Source organism: Bombina bombina, chromosome 10 (assembly GCF_027579735.1).
Source record: "Bombina bombina isolate aBomBom1 chromosome 10, aBomBom1.pri, whole genome shotgun sequence".
In the NCBI taxonomy this organism is placed as follows: domain Eukaryota; kingdom Metazoa; phylum Chordata; class Amphibia; order Anura; family Bombinatoridae; genus Bombina; species Bombina bombina.
In genome coordinates this window covers 93,454,138-93,472,450 of record NC_069508.1, presented here as the reverse complement: position 1 = coordinate 93,472,450, position 18,313 = coordinate 93,454,138, and the positions used below count along the sequence as shown (strand labels likewise).

The 18,313-nt window shown below is 39.9% G+C and overlaps 1 protein-coding gene across 1 annotated transcript in view; it reads right to left on the bottom strand.

Moving 5' to 3' along the window:
* The window catches only part of MCOLN2 (mucolipin TRP cation channel 2), a 418,859-nt gene that overhangs the window by 115,691 nt on the left and 284,855 nt on the right, over positions 1 to 18,313 (bottom strand). Inside the window, exon 4 of the mRNA XM_053693157.1 lies at positions 10,968 to 11,067. Within this exon, the coding sequence (XP_053549132.1) occupies positions 10,968 to 11,067 (100 nt within the window). The remainder of the gene's footprint in view (positions 1 to 10,967; positions 11,068 to 18,313) is intronic.

Below are 18,313 nucleotides of genomic sequence, written 5' to 3'. Positions count from 1 at the left end.
AAATATAGATAAAGGGGAAGCATTTGATGTGATATACTTAGATTTTGCAAAGGCATTTGATACCTTGCCACATGAGAGATTAATGCACAAAATTAAGGGACTGGGAATAGCTGAAAATGTTAGCTCATGAATAAATAACTGGATAAAAGATAGGGAGCAACGAGTAGTAGTAAATGGATCATACCAGATTGGACAAAGGTAATCAGTGGAGTCCCCCAGGGATCAGTACTGGGCCCTGTTCTTTTTAATATTTTTATAAATGACTTGGAGCAAGGATTAAATAGCAAAATCTCTATTTTTGCAGATGATAGCAAGTTAAGTAAGGTCATTAGGTCAGAGCAGGATGAAGTTTAGTTGCAAAGGGACCTGCAAAAATTAGAAGTATGGGCAGGTAAATGGAAAATGACATTTAATACGGGAAAATGCAAGGTTCTACATTTTGGAAGTAAAAATAAGCAGTCAACGTATTATTTAAATGTGACAAGACTTAGCCAAACAGAGGAGGAAAGGGATTTTGGAGTAGTAATAGATAACAAGCTAAAGATGGGTGCACAATGCAGGGCAGCGGCTTCAAAGGCTTATAAGATACTAGCATGTATTAAAAGTGGTATTGATTCAAGGGAGGAAAGCATAATTCTGTCACTATATAAATCCCTGGTAAGACCTCACTTTGAGTTTGGAGTGCAGTTCTGGGGACCAATCGCAAAAAAAGATATTGCAGAACCAGAAAAAGTTCAGAGAAGGGCCACAAAGCTAATAAGGGGATTGGAGAATTTAAACTATGAGGAGAGGCTAGCCAAACTGGGTCTGTTTTCTTTAGAAAAGAGGCGCTTAAGAGGTAACATGATTACTTTATATAAATATATTCAAGGCACATATACAGATATGGCAGAAGCTCCGTTTATTCCAAGAAAATTGTTTGTGACAAGAGGTCACAATTTAAGGTTGGAGGAAAGGAGATTTAATCTCCTGCAAAGGAAACGTTTTTTAAGAGCAATAAAATTGTGGAACTTATTACCAAAGGAGGTAGTGGATGCCAATACCCTAGATACATTTAAAGATTGTTTGGATACATTTCTGTCTATAAACAAAATTCATAGATATGATTGATAGTATTAAATTGGTCACCTTTTAGTGGGATTATTTAAGCTTAACTGGATCTTGTAAGTATTTTAGATTTGTATAAAAAACATAGAAACAGATATCGACGGTAGATAAGAGCCATAGGCCCAGCAAGTCTGCCCGATATTACCTAACAGTATAAACTTATCTAGTTTGTAGGATAGTCTTATGCTTGTCCCATGCACTTTTAAAGTCCCCCACAGTGTTTGTCGCTACTACCACTTGAGGAAGTTTATTCCATAAATCAATCACTCTTTCTGTAAAGTGCTTCCTCAAATTACTCCTGTATCTACTACCCTTTAGCTTGAGATCATGGCCCCTTGTTCTTATATAGGTATAGGTTAAACTTGATGGACTTCTATCTTTTTTCAACCTCATCTACTATGTTACTATGTATCGATTTGTATGAAACATAAAAATAAAACATTTATGTCACCTAATTTTTAGTTAGTGACTATTTTATTCAGCTACTAGGCGATAAGCCTTCCCAGAGGGCAGTCTATTTTTTAAAAACTACAAACCTCAAAGCTAATATTACAAAAAATAAAAAAAATTAAAATTACAGAAAAAAATAAAGCTATCCAAAATAAAAAAAAATTAAACCTAAACGAATACCCCTATAAAAATAAAAAATCCCCCCAAAATAAACACAAACCCTAATCTATCAATAAACTACCAATAGCCCTTAAAAGGGCCTTTTGTAGGGCATTGCCCTAAAGAAACCAGCTATTTTTTCATACAAAAATAAAAAAACATAATTTATGCTTACCTGATAAATTTATTTCTCTTGTAGTGTATCCAGTCCACGGATCATCCATTACTTGTGGGATATTCTCACTCCCAACAGGAAGTTGCAAGAGGACACCCACAGCAGAGCTGTCTATATAGCTCCTCCCCTAACTGCCATATCCAGTCATTCGACCGAAAACAAGCAGAGAAAGGAGAAACCATAGGGTGCCGTGGTGACTGTAGTTTAAAATTAAAAAATACTTGCCTTAAAATGACAGGGCGGGCCGTGGACTGAATACACCACAAGAGAAATAAATTTATCAGGTAAGCATAAATTATGTTTTCTCTTGTAAGGTGTATCCAGTCCACGGATCATCCATTACTTGTGGGATACCAATACCAAAGCTAAAGTACACGGATGAAGGGAGGGACAAGGCAGGTACTTAAACAGAAGGAACCACTGCCTGTAAAACCTCTCTACCAAAAATAGCCTTTCGAAGAAGCAAAAGTATCAAATTTGTAGAATTTTGAAAAAGTATGAAGCGAAGACCAAGTCGCCGCCTTGCAAATCTGTTCAACAGAAGCCTCATTCTTAAAGGCCCATGTGGAAGCCACAGCTCTAGTAGAATGAGCTGTAATCCTTTCTGGAGGCTGCTGGCCAGCAGTCTCATAGGCTAAGCGGATTATGCTTCTTAGCCAAAAAGAAAGAGGTTGCAGAAGCCAGAGTAGACAACAAACAAAGCAGATGTTAGACGAAAATCTTTAGTAGTTTGTAAGTAAAACTTTAAAGCACGAACCACGTCCAGATTGTGTAATAGACTTTCCTTCTTTGAAGAAGGATTAGGACACAAAGACGGAACAACAATCTCTTGATTGATATTCTTATTAGACACCACCTTAGGTAAAAACCCAGGTTTGGTACGCAGAACTACCTTATCTGCATGGAAGATCAGATAAGGAGAATCACATTGTAAAGCAGATAACTCGGAAACTCTACGAGCCGAGGAAATAGCTACCAAAAAAAGAACTTTCCAAGATAAAAGTTTGATATCTATGAAATGAAGAGGTTCAAACGGAACCCCCTGAAGAACTTTAAGAATAAAATTTAAGCTCCAAGGTGGAGCAACAGGTTTAAACGCAGGCTTGATTCTAACTAAAGCCTGACAAAATGCCTGAACGTCTGGGACATCCGCCAGACGCTTGTGCAAAAGAATAGATAGTGCAGAAATCTGTCCCTTTAAGGAACTAGCTGACAATCCTTTCCCCAATCCTTCTTGGAGAAAAGATAATATCCTGGGAATCCTGACCTTACTCCATGAGTAGCCCTTGGATTCACACCAATAAAGATATTTACGCCATATCTTATGATAGATTTTCCTGGTGACAGGCTTTTGTGCCTGAATTAAGGTATCAATGACTGACTCGGAGTACCACGCTTTGATAAAATCAAGCTTTAAATCTCCAGGCAGTCAGCCTCAGAGAAATTAGATTTGGATGGTTGAAATGACCCTGAAGTAGAAGGTCCTGTCTCAGTGGCAGAGTCCATGGTGGAAAGGATGACATGTCCACCAGATCTGCATACAAAGTCCTGCGTGGCCATGCAGGCGCTATCAAGATCACTGATGCTCTCTCCTGCTTGATTTTGGCAATCAGACGAGGGAGCAGAGGAAACGGTGGAAACACATAAGCCAGGTTGAAGGACCAAGGCGCTGCTAGAGCATCTATCACCGTTGCCTTGGGGTCCCTGGACCTGAATCCGTAACAAGGAAGCTTGGCGTTCTGGCGAGACGCCATGAGATCCAGTTCTGGTTTGCCCCAACGATGAACCAATTGTGCAAACACCTCCGGATGGAGTTCCCACTCCCCCAGATGAAAAGTCTGTAGACTTAGAAAATCCGCCTCCCAGTTCTCTACACCTGGGATATGGATAGCTGAGTGAATCTCTGCCCAGCGAATTATCTTTGAGACTTCTAACATCGCTAGGGAACTCCTTGTTCCCCCTTGATGGTTGATGTAAGCCACAGTCGTGATGTTGTCCGACTGAAATCTGATGAACCTCATTGTCGCTAGCTGGGGCCAAGCCTGAAGAGCATTGAATATTGCCCTTAGTTCCAGAATGTTTATTGGAAGGAGTGACTCCTCCTGAGTCCACGATCCCTGAGCCTTCAGGGAGTTCCAGACTGCACCCGAACCGAGAAGGCTGGCATCTGTCGTTACAATTGTCCAATCTGGCCTGCGAAAGGTCATACCTTTGGACAGATGGACCCGAGATAGCCACCAGAGAAGAGAATCCCTGGTCTCTTGATCCAGATTTAGTAGAGGGGACAAATCTGTGTAATCCCCATTCCACTGACTGAGCATGCAGAGTTGCAGCGGTCTGAGATGTAGGCGTGCAAACGGCACTATAATCATTGCCGCTACCATTAAGCCGATTACTTCCATGCACTGAGCCACCGAAGGGCGAGGAATGGAATAAAGAACACGGCAGGAATTTAGAAGTTTTGATAACCTGGACTCCGTCAGGTAAATTTTCATTTCTACAGAATCTATCAGAGTCCCTAGGAAGGAAACTCTTGTGAGGGGGGATAGAGTACTCTTTTCCTCGTTCACCTTCCACCCATGCAACCTCAGAAATGCCAACACTATGTCCGTATGAGACTTGGCAATTTGGAAGTTTGACGCCTGAATCAGGATGTCGTCTAAATAAGGGGCCACTGCTATGCCCAGTGGCCTTAGGACCACCAGAAGCGACCCCAGAACCTTCGTAAAAATTCTTGGGGCTGTAGCTAACCCAAAGGGAAGAGCTACAAACTGGTAGTGCCTGTCTAGGAAGGCAAACCTGAGAAACCGATGATGATCTTTGTGTATCGGAATGTGAAGATAAGCATCCTTTAAATCCACTGTAGTCATGTATTGACCCTCCTGGATCATAGGTAGGATGGTACGAATAGTCTCCATCTTGAATGATGGAACTGTGAGGAATTTGTTTAAGATCTTTAGATCCAAAATTGGTCTGAACGGTCCCTCTTTTTTGGGAACCACAAACAGATTTGAGTAAAATCCCTGTCCCTGTTCCTCCTTTGGAACTGGATGGATCACTCCCATAACTAGGAGGTCTTGTACACAGTGTAAGAATGCCTCTGTCTTTATCTGGTTTACAGATAATTGTGAAAGGTGAAATCTCCCTTTTGGGGGGGGGGAAGCCTTGAAGTCCAGAAGATATCCCTGGGATATAATTTCCAACGCCCAGGGATCCTGGACATCTCTTGCCCACGCCTGGGCGAAGAACGAAAGTCTGCCCCCTACTAGATCCGTTACCGGATAGGGGGCCGTTCCTTCATGCTGTCTTAGAGGCAGCAGCAGGCTTTTTGGCCTGCTTACCCTTGTTCCAGGTCTGGTTAGGTCTCCAGACCGTCTTGGACTGAGCAAAAGTTCCCTCTTGTTTTGCATTAGAGGAAGTTGATGCCGCACTTGCCTTGAAGTTACAAAAGGCACGAAAATTAGACTGTTTGGCCCTTGATTTGGACCTATCCTGAGGAAGGGCATGACCTTTTCCTCCAGTGATATCAGCAATAATCTCCTTCAAACCAGGCCCAAATAGGGTCTGCCCCTTGAAGGGAATGTTAAGCAGCTTAGATTTTGAAGTAACGTCAGCTGACCATGATTTAAGCCATAGCGCTCTGCGCGCCTGTATAGCAAAACCAGAATTCTTAGCCGTTAGTTTAGTCAAATGAACAATGGCATCAGAAACAAAAGAATTGTCTAGCTTAAGTGCTCTAAGCTTGTCAAGTATTTCATCCAATGGAGTTGCTACCTGTAAAGCCTCTTCCAGAGACTCAAACCAGAACGCCGCAGCAGCAGTGACAGGAGCAATGCATGCAAGGGGCTGTAGGATAAAACCTTGTTGAATAAACATTTTCTTAAGGTAACCCTCTTTTTATCCATTGGATCTAAGAAAGCACAACTGTCCTCGACAGGGATAGTAGTACGCTTTGCTAGAGTAGAAACTGCTCCCTCCACCTTAGGAACTGTCTGCCATAAGTCCCGTGTGGTGGCGTCTATTGGAAACATTTTTCTAAAAATAGGAGGGGGAGAGAATGGCACACCTGGTCTATCCCATTCCTTAGTAATAATTTCTGTAAACCTTTTAGGTATTGGAAAAACATCAGTGCACACCAGCACTGCATAGTATTTATCCGGTCTACACAATTTCTCTGGCACTGCAATTGTATCACAGTCATTAAGAGCAGCTGAAACCTCCCTGAGTAACACGCAGAGGTGTTCAAGCTTAAATTTAAATGTAGATATATCAGAATCAGGTTTCTTCCCTGAATCAGAAACATCACCCACAGAAAGAAGCTCTCCTTCAGCTTCTGCATATTGTGAGGCAGTATCAGACATAGCTCTTAAAGCGTCAGTATGCTCTGTATTTCTTCTAACTCCAGAGCTATCTCGCTTTCCTCTAAATTCAGGTAGTCTGGCTAATACCGCTGACAGTGTATTATCCATGACTGCCGCCATGTCTTGTAAAGTAAACGCTATGGGCGCCCTAGATGTACTTGGCGCCATTTGAGCGTGAGTCCCTTGAACGGGAGTCAAAGGAACTGACACGTGGGGAGAGTTAGTCGGCATAACTTCCCCCTAGTCAGATTCCTCTGGTGATACATTTTTTAAAGACAGAATATGATCTTTATTGCTTAAAGTGAAATCAGAACATTTGGTACACATTCTAAGAGGGGGTTCCACCATGGCTTTTAAACATAATGAACAAGGAGTTTCCTCTATGTCAGACATGTTTATACAGACTAGCAATGAGACTAGCAAGCTTGGAAAACACTTTAAATCAAGTTAACAAGCAAATATAAGAAACGGTACTGTGCCTTTAAGAGAAACAAATTTTGTCAGAATTTGAAAAACAGTGAAAAAAGGCAGTAAATCAAACAAAATTTTTACAGTGTGTATAATAAGCTAACAGAGCATTGCACCCACTTGCAAATGGATGATTAACCCCTTAGTTCAAAAAACGGATCAAAAAAACGATATACGTTTTTTTAACAGTCACACCAAACTGCCACAGCATTTCTGTGGGCCTACCTTCCCCAACAAACGACTTTGGAAAGCCTAAGAGCCCTTTAGAGATGACCTATAGCATTCAGGGGACTCCTGGAGGAAGCTGGATGTCTCAGTCTGTAAAAGTTACTGCGCAAAAAAGCGCTAAATTAGGCCCCTCCCACTCATAGTAACACAGTGGAAAGCCTCAGGAAACTGTTTCTAGGCAATTTAAGCCAGCCATGTGGAAAAAACTAGGCCCCAATAAAGTTTTATCACCAAAGTATATATAAAAACGTTTAAACATGCCAGCAAACGTTTTATATTGTAAAAATAAAAGAGTATTACCTCAGAAAGTAAGCATGATACCAGTCGCTATTAAATCACTGTATTCAGGCTTACCTCACATAAATTTGGTATCAGCAGCATTTTCTAGCCTTCACATCTTCTAGAAAAATATTAACTGCACATACCTCATAGCAGGATAACCTGCACGCCATTCCCCCGCTGAAGTTATCTCTCTCTTCAGTCATGTGTGAGAACAGCAATGGATCTTAGTTATAACCTGCTAAGATCATAGAAATCACAGGCAGATTCTTCTATTTTTCTGCCTGGAACAAAATAGTACAACTCCGGTACCATTTAAAAATAATAAACTCTTGATTGAAGCAAAATAACAGCTACATTTCACCACTTCTCTCTTACTACCTCCATGCTTGTTGAGAGTTGCAAGAGAATGACTGGGTAAGGCAGTTAGGGGAGGAGCTATATAGACAGCTCTGCTGTGGGTGTCCTCTTGCAACTTCCTGTTGGGAATGAGAATATCCCACAAGTAATGGATGATCCGTGGACTGGATACACCTTACAAGAGAAAGTACCCCCAACAGTAAAACCCCCCACCCAACCAAACCCCCCAAAATAAAAAAAACTAAGTCTAAAAAAACCTAAGCTACCCATTGCCCCTAAAGGGGCATTTGTATGAGCAATCAGCCCTTTTACAGCTTAAAAAAACCCTAATTTAAGGAAAAAAGAAAAAAGCCTAAAAATAAGCCACAAATAGGCACTCACCGAACCTAAAGTCTGGAGGTGAAGGTCTTCTTCCAAGCGGCTCCATCATCTTCTATCTTCATCTGGAGCGAAGACGGCGTAGAGCGTGTGGAGCGGTCTTCCCCGATGCGCGGATCAGGAGCAGTTATCCTCAGCGGTGGTTTTCAGCGGCGTTGAGGCTCCTCTTCATCCGATCTCTGTCGTACACTAAAAATTGAATGGAAGGTACCTCATTCAATTTGGGGTACCTTGCATTTCTATTGGCTGAAATTTTGAAATCAGCAAATAGGATTAGAGCTACTGAAATTATATTGGCTGTTCAAATAAGATTTGGTAGCTCTCATCCTATTGGCTGATTTCAAAATTTCAGCCAATAGGAATGCAAGGCACCCCAATACATATGGGGTACCTTGCGGCGGATGATCGCATGAAGAGGAGCCTCCACGCTGCTGAGAACCGCTGCTCCGAATCCGCTCATCGGGGAAGCCAGCTCCGCACCGTCTTCGCTCCGAATGAAGATAGAAGATGATGGAGCCGCCTGGAAGAAGACCTTCGCTGGACTTCAGGAACGGTGAGTACCTATTTGGGGTTTAGTCTTATGCATTTTTTTGGGGATTTTTTTTTTTTTTTTTTTAGATTAAGTTTTTTTGGGATGATTTCCCTTTTAAGGGCAGTAAAAGAGCTTTTCCTTTTTAAGGGCAATGCCCATACAAATGCCCCTTTACGGGCAATGAGTAGTTTAGGTTTTTTTAGCGTTAGGTTTTTTTTTATTTTGGGGGGTTTGGTGGGTGGGGGGGTTTACTGTTAGGGGGGACTTAGTATTTTTTTAATGTTAAAGAGCTGTTTAACATAGGGCAATGCCCTACAAAAGGCCCTTTTAAGTGCTATTGGTAGTTTAGATTAGTGGGTGTTTTTATTTTGGAGGGCTTTTTTATTTTCATAGGGATTAGGTTTAATTTTTTATTTTTTTTTGATCATTTTGTTTATTTTTTTTCTGTAATTTTAGACTTTTGTAATTTTAGATTATTTTTTGTAATTTAATGTTAGGTTTTATTTTAAAATTAATGTTAAGATTTTTTATTTTAAAGGGGGTTGTTAAGTTAGGGGGCTCAGTAATTAAATTAGTTATTAGCGTTGTAGGGGGTTTGCGCTTTACGAGTTAATAGATTAGGTTTATTGCGCCGTGGGGGTTTGGTGGTTAATTAGGTTTAATGCGATGTGGGGGGTTTGCGGTTTAGGGGTTAATAGGTTAATTAGGTTTATTAGGTTTATTGCGATGTGGGGGGTTGGTGGTTTAGGGGTTAATATTTTAATTATGTTTAATTGGCGGATTAGGGGTTAATTACTTTATTATTTTGCAATGTGGGGTTGGTGGTTTAGGTGTTTGTTAATATTTCTTGCAATCGCTTAGGTTTTTTTGTGTTATACTTCGTTCGGGCGGTGTGTTTTTTTATTATTTCATGCGGGTGGTTAGGTTTTTTTGTTATTTCTTGGGGGCGGTTACAAGTTTTTTTGTTATTTCGTGCGGTTGCGTGTTTTTTTCTTAATTCTTCGTTTGCCTACGCTGCATCCAGGTGGAGCAGAAAATCGCAGGGTGGTGAAAGAATCCACCCTTACGCTGCATTTTCGGAATCCACCTGGATGCAGCGTGGATTCTTTTGGCTGCACACGCAGCCAACATTTTTTTGAGGATGCGTGCGCAACCGGCAACAGACGCGTTACAATCGTTATTATAATATAGATTGTAATCCAACTGCCTATTCCAGATTTACCTTCACTTAAAGGTGCATCAAAAATGTTAACAAAATTGTTCATAAATAATCCTATTTTACCATAAATGTAAAGTTTATATGTAAATTACACAGGAATAAATCATACTAAATATGCACAGCGTAAATTGTAATTTAAGTACTCTGGGTGCACAAAAACAAAAAGTACAAAATTCAAATCCCAACGTAATTCTGTAACAAGTTTTCACTACAGATCTCAGGTTTTTTCTTGGCAGTTAGAAAGTGGCGAGTTTTTATGAACACACTCAAAATACTTATAACTGTAATAGAAAAGCGCACATGCATACGGAAAAAGTAGTGATTGTAAGATGCTATATGCTGTCGACTGCTTTAGCCAGCACAGGAGAGCAGTATATTTAGTTAAATAAAGCTATAACGCTATCTAGCGCGCCAGTAATGCGGTTTTCAAAAAGACAGGATCAGAAGAGGCTGGCGAAGAACGTTAAGTATAGATTTGCAGTGTTAAATCTCACAAAGCTCTTTTTTTTTGCAGTTATTGCTGTTAATGTTGCATAATTCTGCAAATAGTGCAAAATTATGTAACAATTTCTATGTCTACTGTACCTTTAAAGGGACATTAAAATCAAAATTAAAACAACCATTCTTGATTCAGATAGAGCATCCAATTTTAAACAACTTTCCAACTTACTTCAATTACCAAATTTTCTTTGTTCTCTTTGCATCCTTTATTGAAGAGTAACTCTACATAGGCTGATAGCAGCTTAGGAGCGTCCACATGTCTTTAGCCATATGGCAGCAGTGTTTTTGATGTCATACAACTTTAGCAGTCTGGCAGTAGTGTTTGCAAAGACATGTGGACGCTACTAAGCTCCTATAAGCCTACAAAGATTTACTCTTCAATACAGGATGAGAACAAAAGCAAAATTTGATAACAGAAATTGGAAAGTTGTTAAATGGATTGGATAGAGCATCCAATTTTAAATTTTGACTAAATTGTCCCTTTAAACTTTTATATAGGTGGCATTCTTTGGATCCTCATGTCACGCCTATCAAGACTGGTATATTAGCACCTAAAACTAGGCATAAAAAGCTGCGATTGGCCAGTCCCCAATTTCATTTAGCGACATAAATCGGAGGAACTCTGCTTCCACTTATAGTAAAATGACTGAGAGCTGTATCATTTACATACATCCCATGCGCTACAATGATTCAGTTATGTCTTGAAAGGCAATAGAGGAACAGCAAAAAAATACACAGAAAAACACTTACTGGATCCAGAAATATGCCAGTCCTTACAGTCTTGAATTGTGGCATCACTATCAAAGAAAATTTTAATTTTGCCACTATGGGCTTGGTTATTAAAGATGATCTGTAAAGAAAAAGAAAAAAAAAAAAGTTAAAAAAATAAGACAAAGTGAAATATTGGAAATGTAAATAAAGTTTAAGGGGACAGTAAAGTCAAAATTAAACTTTCATGATTCAGATAGGGCATGCAATTTTAAACAACTTTCCAATTTACTTTCATCATCAAATTTGCTTAGTTCTCTTAGGTTTTTCCTTCAACAAAGAATACCAAGTAGGCTCATAGGCTGATTTCTAAGCCCATTGAAGGCCGCCTTTTATCTTAGTGCATTTTATTAGCTTTTCACAGCTAGCCAGTGCTAGTTCAGGTGTGCCATATACATAACCTTGTGCTCACTCCCATATAGTTATTTATGAGTCAGCACTAATTGGCTGAAATGCAAGTTTGTAAAAAGTACTGAAATAAGGGGGGTTTCTGCAGAGGATTAGATACAAGTAATCACAGAGGTAAAAACTATCGCCTAGATTACAAGTCTTGCGTTAGCCTTAAAAAGCAGCGTTGAGAAGTCCCAACGCTGCTTTTTAATGCCCGCTGGTATTAAGAGTCTGGCAGGTACAGGTGTACCGCTCACCTTTTATCCGCAACTCGAGCATACCGCAAATCCACTTACGTAAATTGCGTATCCTATCTTTTCAATGGGACTTGCATAGCGCCGGTATTACGAGTCTTGGAAAAAGTGAGCGGTACACCCTCTCCTGTCAAGACTCATACTGCATTTAAAAGTCAGTAGTTAAGTGTTTTATGGGCTAACGCTGTAACATAAAACTCTTAACTAAAGTGCTAAAAAGTACACTAACACCCATAAACTACCTATTAACCCCTAAACCGAGGCCCCCCCACATCGCAAACACTTTATTAAAAATTTTAACCCCTAATCTGCCTAACCTGAAATTGCCGCCACTTCAATAAATGTATTAACCCCTAAACCACAGCGCTCCCGCCTTGCAAACACTAGTTAAATATTATTTACCCCTAATCTGCCGTCCCTAACATCGCCGACACCTACCTACATTTATTAACCCCTAATCTGCCTACCCCAACGTAACCGCCACTATATTAAATTTATTAACCCCAAAATCTAAGTCTAACCCTAACACCCCCCTAACTTAAATATTATTTAAATAAATCGAAATAAAATAACTATCATTAACTAAATTATTCCTATTTAAAACTAAATACCTATAAAATAAACCCTAAAATAGCTACAATATAACTAATATTTACATTGTAGCTAGCTTAGGGTTTATTTTTATTTTACAGACAACTTTGTATTTATTTTAACTAGGTACAATAAAATAAATCCTAACCTAAGTTACAATTACACCTAACACTACACTATAATTAATTAAATTACCTAAATTAACTACAATTAATTACAAATAAATTAAATAAACTAAATTACGAGGGAAAAAAAACACTAAATTACAGAAAAAAATAAAATTACAAGTTTTTTAAACTAATTACACCTAATCTAATCCCCCTAATAAAATAAAAAAGTCCCCCAAAATAATAAAAAGCCCTAACCTATACTAAATTACAAATAGCCCTTAAAAGGGCTTTTTGCGGGGCATTGCCCCAAAGTAATCAGCTCTTTTACCTGTAAAAAAAAAAAAAAAACACAATACCCCCCAACATTACAACCCACCACCCACACACCCAACCCTACTCTAAAACCCACCCAATCCCCCCTTAATAAAACCTAACACTACCCCCTTGAAGATCACCCTACCTTGAGACGTCTTCACCCAACCAGGCAGAAGGGGTCCTCCAGACGGGCAGAAGTCTTCATCCAGGCGGCATCTTCTATCTTCATCCATCCGGAGCGGAGCGGGTCCATCTTCAACACATCCGACGCGGAGCATCCTCTTCGTTTGACGGCAACTGGAACAAAGACAGGTCCTTTGAATTAAGTCATCAAAGATGGCGTCCCTTCAATTTTTTCTACCTTAATTCCGATTGGCTGATAGAATTCTATAAGCCAATCGGAATTGAAGGGACGCAGTCTTGGATGACATCATTTAAAGGACCCGTCCTTGTTCCAGTCGCCGTCGAACGAAGAGGATGCTCCACGTCGGATGTCTTGAAGATGGACCCGCTCAGCTCCGGATGGATGAAGATAGAAGATGCCGCCTGGATGAAGAGTTCTGCCCGTCTGGAGGACCTCTTCTGCCCGAATAGGATGAAGACTTAGGACCGTCTGGAGGACCACTTCTGCCCGGTTGGGTGAAGATGTCTCAAGGTAGGGTGATCTTCAAGGGGGTAGTGTTAGGTTTTATTAAGGGGGGATTGGGTGGGTTTTAGAGTAGGGTTGGGTGTGTGGGTGGTGGGTTGTAATGTTGGGGGTGGGGGGTATTGTCTTTTTTTTTTTTTTTTTTATACAGGTAAAAGAGCCGATTACTTTTTTGTAATTTAGTATAGGGTAGGGCTTTTTATTATTTTGGGGGGCTTTTTTATTTTATTAGGGGATTAGATTAGGTGTAATTAGTTTAAAAAACTTGTAATTATTTTATTATTTTCTGTAATTTAGTGGGGTTTTTTTTGTAATTTAGTTTTTTTAATTTAATTGTAATTAATTGTAGTTAATTTAGGTAATTTATTTAATTAAAGTGTAGTGTTAGGTGTAATTGTAACTTAGGTTAGGATTTAATTTACAGGTACATTTGTATTTATTTTAACTAGGAAGTTATTAAATAGTTAATAACTATTTAATAACTATTGTACCTAGTTAAAATAAAAACAAAGTTGCCTGTAAAATAAAAATAAATTCTAAGCTAGCTACAATGTAACTATTAGTTATATTGTAGCTAGCTTAGGGTTTATTTTATAGGTAAGTATTTAGTTTTAAATAGGAATAATTTATTTAATAATAGTAATTTTATTTAGATATATTTCAATTATATTTAAGTTAGGGGGGGTTAGGGTTAGACTTAAGTTTAGGGGTTAATAACTTTATTATAGTGGCGGCGACGTTGGGGGCGGAAGATTAGGGGTTAATAATTGTAGGTAGGTTGTGACAACATTAGGGAAGGCAGAATAGGGGTTAATAACTATAATGTAGGTGTCGGCGATGTTGGGGGCAGCAGATTAGGGGTTCATAAGTATAATATAGGTGGCGGCGGTGTCCGGAGCGGCATATTAGGGGTTAATATAAAGCAGGTGGCGGCGATGTCGGGGGCGGCAGATTAGGGGTTCATAAGTATAATGTAGGTGGCGGCGGTGTCCGGAGCGGCATATTAGGGGTTAATATAAAGCAGGTGGCGGCGATGTCGGGGGCGGCAGATTAGGGGTTAATAAGTGTAAGATGAGGGGTGTTTAGACTCGGGGTTCATGTTAGGGTGTTAGGCGTAGACATAAAAAGTCTTTCCCCATAGGAATCAATGGGGCTGCGTTAGGAGCTGAACGCTGCTTTTTTGCAGGTGTTAGACTTTTTTTCAGCCGAATCATCCCCATTGATTCCTATGGGGAAATCGTGCACAAGCACGTTTTTCCAGCTTAACGTTACCGTAAGCAGCCCTGGTATTGAGGTGAGATGTGGAGCTAAATTCTGCTCTACGCTCACTTTTTTGCGGCTAACGCCGGGTTTCTAGAGACCCGTAATACCAGCGCTGTCTGTGGTGAGCGGTAAGGAAAAACTGTGCGTTAGCACCGCACACCATTATCGACAAAAACTCGTAATCTAGCAGTATATTAATATAACTGTGTTGGTTATGCCAAAATGGGAAAACATAATTTATGTAAGAACTTACCTGATAAATTCATTTCTTTCATATTAGCAAGAGTCCATGAGCTAGTGACGTATGGGATATACATTCCTACCAGGAGGGGCAAAGTTTCCCAAACCTCAAAATGCCTATAAATACACCCCTCACCACACCCACAAATCAGTTAAACGAATAGCCAAGAAGTGGGGTGAGAAGAAAGGAGCGAAAGCATCAAAATAAGGAATTGGAATAATTGTGCTTTATACAAAAAAATCATAACCACCACAAAAAAGGGTGGGCCTCATGGACTCTTGCTAATATGAAAGAAATGAATTTATCAGGTAAGTTCTTACATAAATTATGTTTTCTTTCATGTAATTAGCAAGAGTCCATGAGCTAGTGACGTATGGGATAATAAATACCCAAGATGTGGAACTTCCACGCAAGAGTCACTAGAGAGGGAGGGATAAAATAAAGACAGCCAATTCCGCTGAAAAATAATAATAATCCACAACCCAAAACAAAAGTTTTAATCTTATAATGAAAAAAACTGAAAATTATAAGCAGAAGAATCAAACTGAAACAGCTGTCTGAAGTACTTTTCTACCAAAAACTGCTTCAGAAGAAGTAAACACATCAAAATGGTAGAATTTAGTAAAAGTATGCAAAGTAGACCAAGTTGCTGCTTTGCAAATCTGATCAACAGAAGCTTCATTCCTAAACGCCCAGGAAGTAGAAACTGACCTAGTAGAATGAGCCGTAATTCTTTGAGGCAGGGATTTACCCGACTCTACATAAGCATGATGAATCAAAGACTTAAACCAAGACGCCAAAGAAATGGCGGAGGCCTTCTGACCTTTTCTGGACCCAGAAAAGATAACAAATAGACTAGAAGTCTTTCTAAAATCTTTAGTAGCTTCAACATAATATTTCAAAGCTCTTACTACATCCAAAGAATGTAAAGATCTCTCCTTTGAATTCTTAGGATTAGGACACAATGAAGGAACCACAATTTCTCTACTAATGTTGTTAGAATTCACAACCTTAGGTAAAGATTTTAATGAAGTACGCAACACTGCCTTATCCTGATGAAAAATCAGAAAAGGAGATTCACAAGAAAGAGCAGATAACTCAGAAACTCTTCTAGCAGAAGAGATGGCCAAAAGGAACAGAACTTTCCAAGAAAGTAATTTAATGTCCAGAGAATGCATAGGTTCAAACGGAGGAGCTTGTAAAGCCCTCAGAACCAAATTAAGACTCCAAGGAAGAGAGATTGACTTAACGACAGGTTTGATACGAACCAAAGCCTGTACAAAACAATGAATTTCAGGAAGATTAGCAATCTTTCTGTGAAAAAGAACAGAAAGAGCAGAGATTTGTCCTTACAAAGAACTTGCAGACAATCCTTTATCCAAACCATCCTGAAGAAAGTGTAAAATTCTAGGAATTCTGAAAGAATGCCAGGAGAATTTATGAGAAGAACACCAAGAAATGTAAGTCTTCCAGACTCGATAATAAATCTTCCTAGACACAGATTTACGAGCCTGTAACATAGTATTAATTACCGAGTCAGAGAAACCTCTATGACTAAGAATCAAGCGTTCAATTTCCATACCTTCAAATTGAATGATTTGAGATCCTGATGGAAAAAAGGGCCTTGAGATAGGTCTGGTCTTAATGGAAGAGTCCAAGGTTGGCAACTGGCCATCCGAATGAGATCCGCATACCAAAACCTGTGAGGCCATGCTGGAGCCACCAGCAATACAAACGAACGTTCCATTAGAATTTTGGAAATCACCTTTGGAAGAAGAACTAGAGGCGGAAAGATATAGGCAGGATGATAATTCCAAGGAACACGTCCACTGCCTCCGCCTGAGGGTCCCTGGATCTGGACAGATACCTGGGAAGTTTCTTGTTTAGATGAGAGGCCATCAGATCTATTTCTGGAAGTCCCCAGATTTGAACAATCTGAAGAAATACCTCTGGGTGAAGGGACCATTCGCCCGGATGTAACGTCTGGAGACTGAGATAATCCGCTTCCCAATTGTCTACACCTGGGATGTGAACCGCAGAGATTAGACAGGAGCTGGATTCCGCCCATACAAGTATCCGAGATACTTCTTTCATAGCCTGAGGACTGTGAGTCCCAGCTTGATGATTGACATATGCCACGGTTGTGACATTGTCTGTCTGAAAACAAATAAACGATTCTCTCTTCAGAAGAGGCCAATACAGAAGAGCTCTGAAAATTTCCAAAATGTTGATTGGTAATCTCGCCTCCTGAGATTCCCAAACCCCCTGCGCTGTCAGAGATCCCCATACAGCTCCCCAACCTGACAGACTCGCATCTGTTGAGATCACAGTCCAGGTTGGACGAACAAAAGAAGCCCCTTGGACTAAACGATGGTGATCTATCCACCACGTCAGAGAGTGTCGTACATTGGGATTTAAGGATATTAATTGTGATATATTTGTATAATCCCTGCACCACTGGTTCAGCATACAAAGCTGAAGAGGTCGCATGTGAAAACGAGCAAAAGGGATCGCGTCTGATGCAGCAGTCATGAGACCTAGAATTTCCATGCACAAAGCTACCGAAGGGAATGATTGAGACTGAAGGTTTCGACAGGCTGAAACCAATTTCAGACGTCCCTTTTCTGTTAGAGACAAGGTCATGGACACTGAATCTATTTGAAAACCCAAAAAGGTTACCTTTGTCTGAGGAATCGACGAACTCTTTGGTAAATTGATCCTCCAACCATGTTTTTGAAGAAACAACACAAGTTGATTCGTGTGAGATTCTGCAGAATGTAAAGACTGAGCAAGTACCAAGATATCGTCCAAATAAGGAAATACCACAATACCCTGTTCTCTGATTACAGAGAGAAGGGCACCGAGAACCTTTGAAAAGATCCTTGTGTAACAAACGTTCATTCTTTGAAACTGGATTCGGACACAAAGAAGGTACAACTATCTCCTGGTTAATATTTTTGTTAGAAACAACCTTAGGAAGAAAACCAGGCTTAGTACGCAAAACCACCTTATCTGCATGGAACACCAGATAGGGCGGAGAACACTGCAGAGCAGATAACTCTGAAACTCTTCTAGCAGAAGAAATTGCAACCAAAAACAAAACTTTCCAAGATAGTAACTTAATATCTATGGAATGTAAAGGTTCAAACGGAACCCCTTGAAGAACTGAAAGAACTAGATTTAGACTCCAGGGAGGAGTCAAAGGTCTGTAAACAGGCTTGATCCTAACCAGAGCCTGAACAAATGCTTGAACATCTGGCACAGCTGCCAGTCTTTTGTGTAGTAAGAAAGATAAAGCAGAGATCTGTCCCTTTAGAGAACTTGCAGATAATCCTTTCTCCAAACATTCTTGTAGAAAGGAGAGAATCTTAGGAATTTTTATCTTATTCCATGGGAATCCTTTGGATTCACACCAACAGATATATCTTTTCCATATTTTATGGTAAATCTTTCTAGTTATCTATCACAGAATCTTAAAACCCACGCTTCGATAGAATCAAGCGTTCAATCTCCAAGCC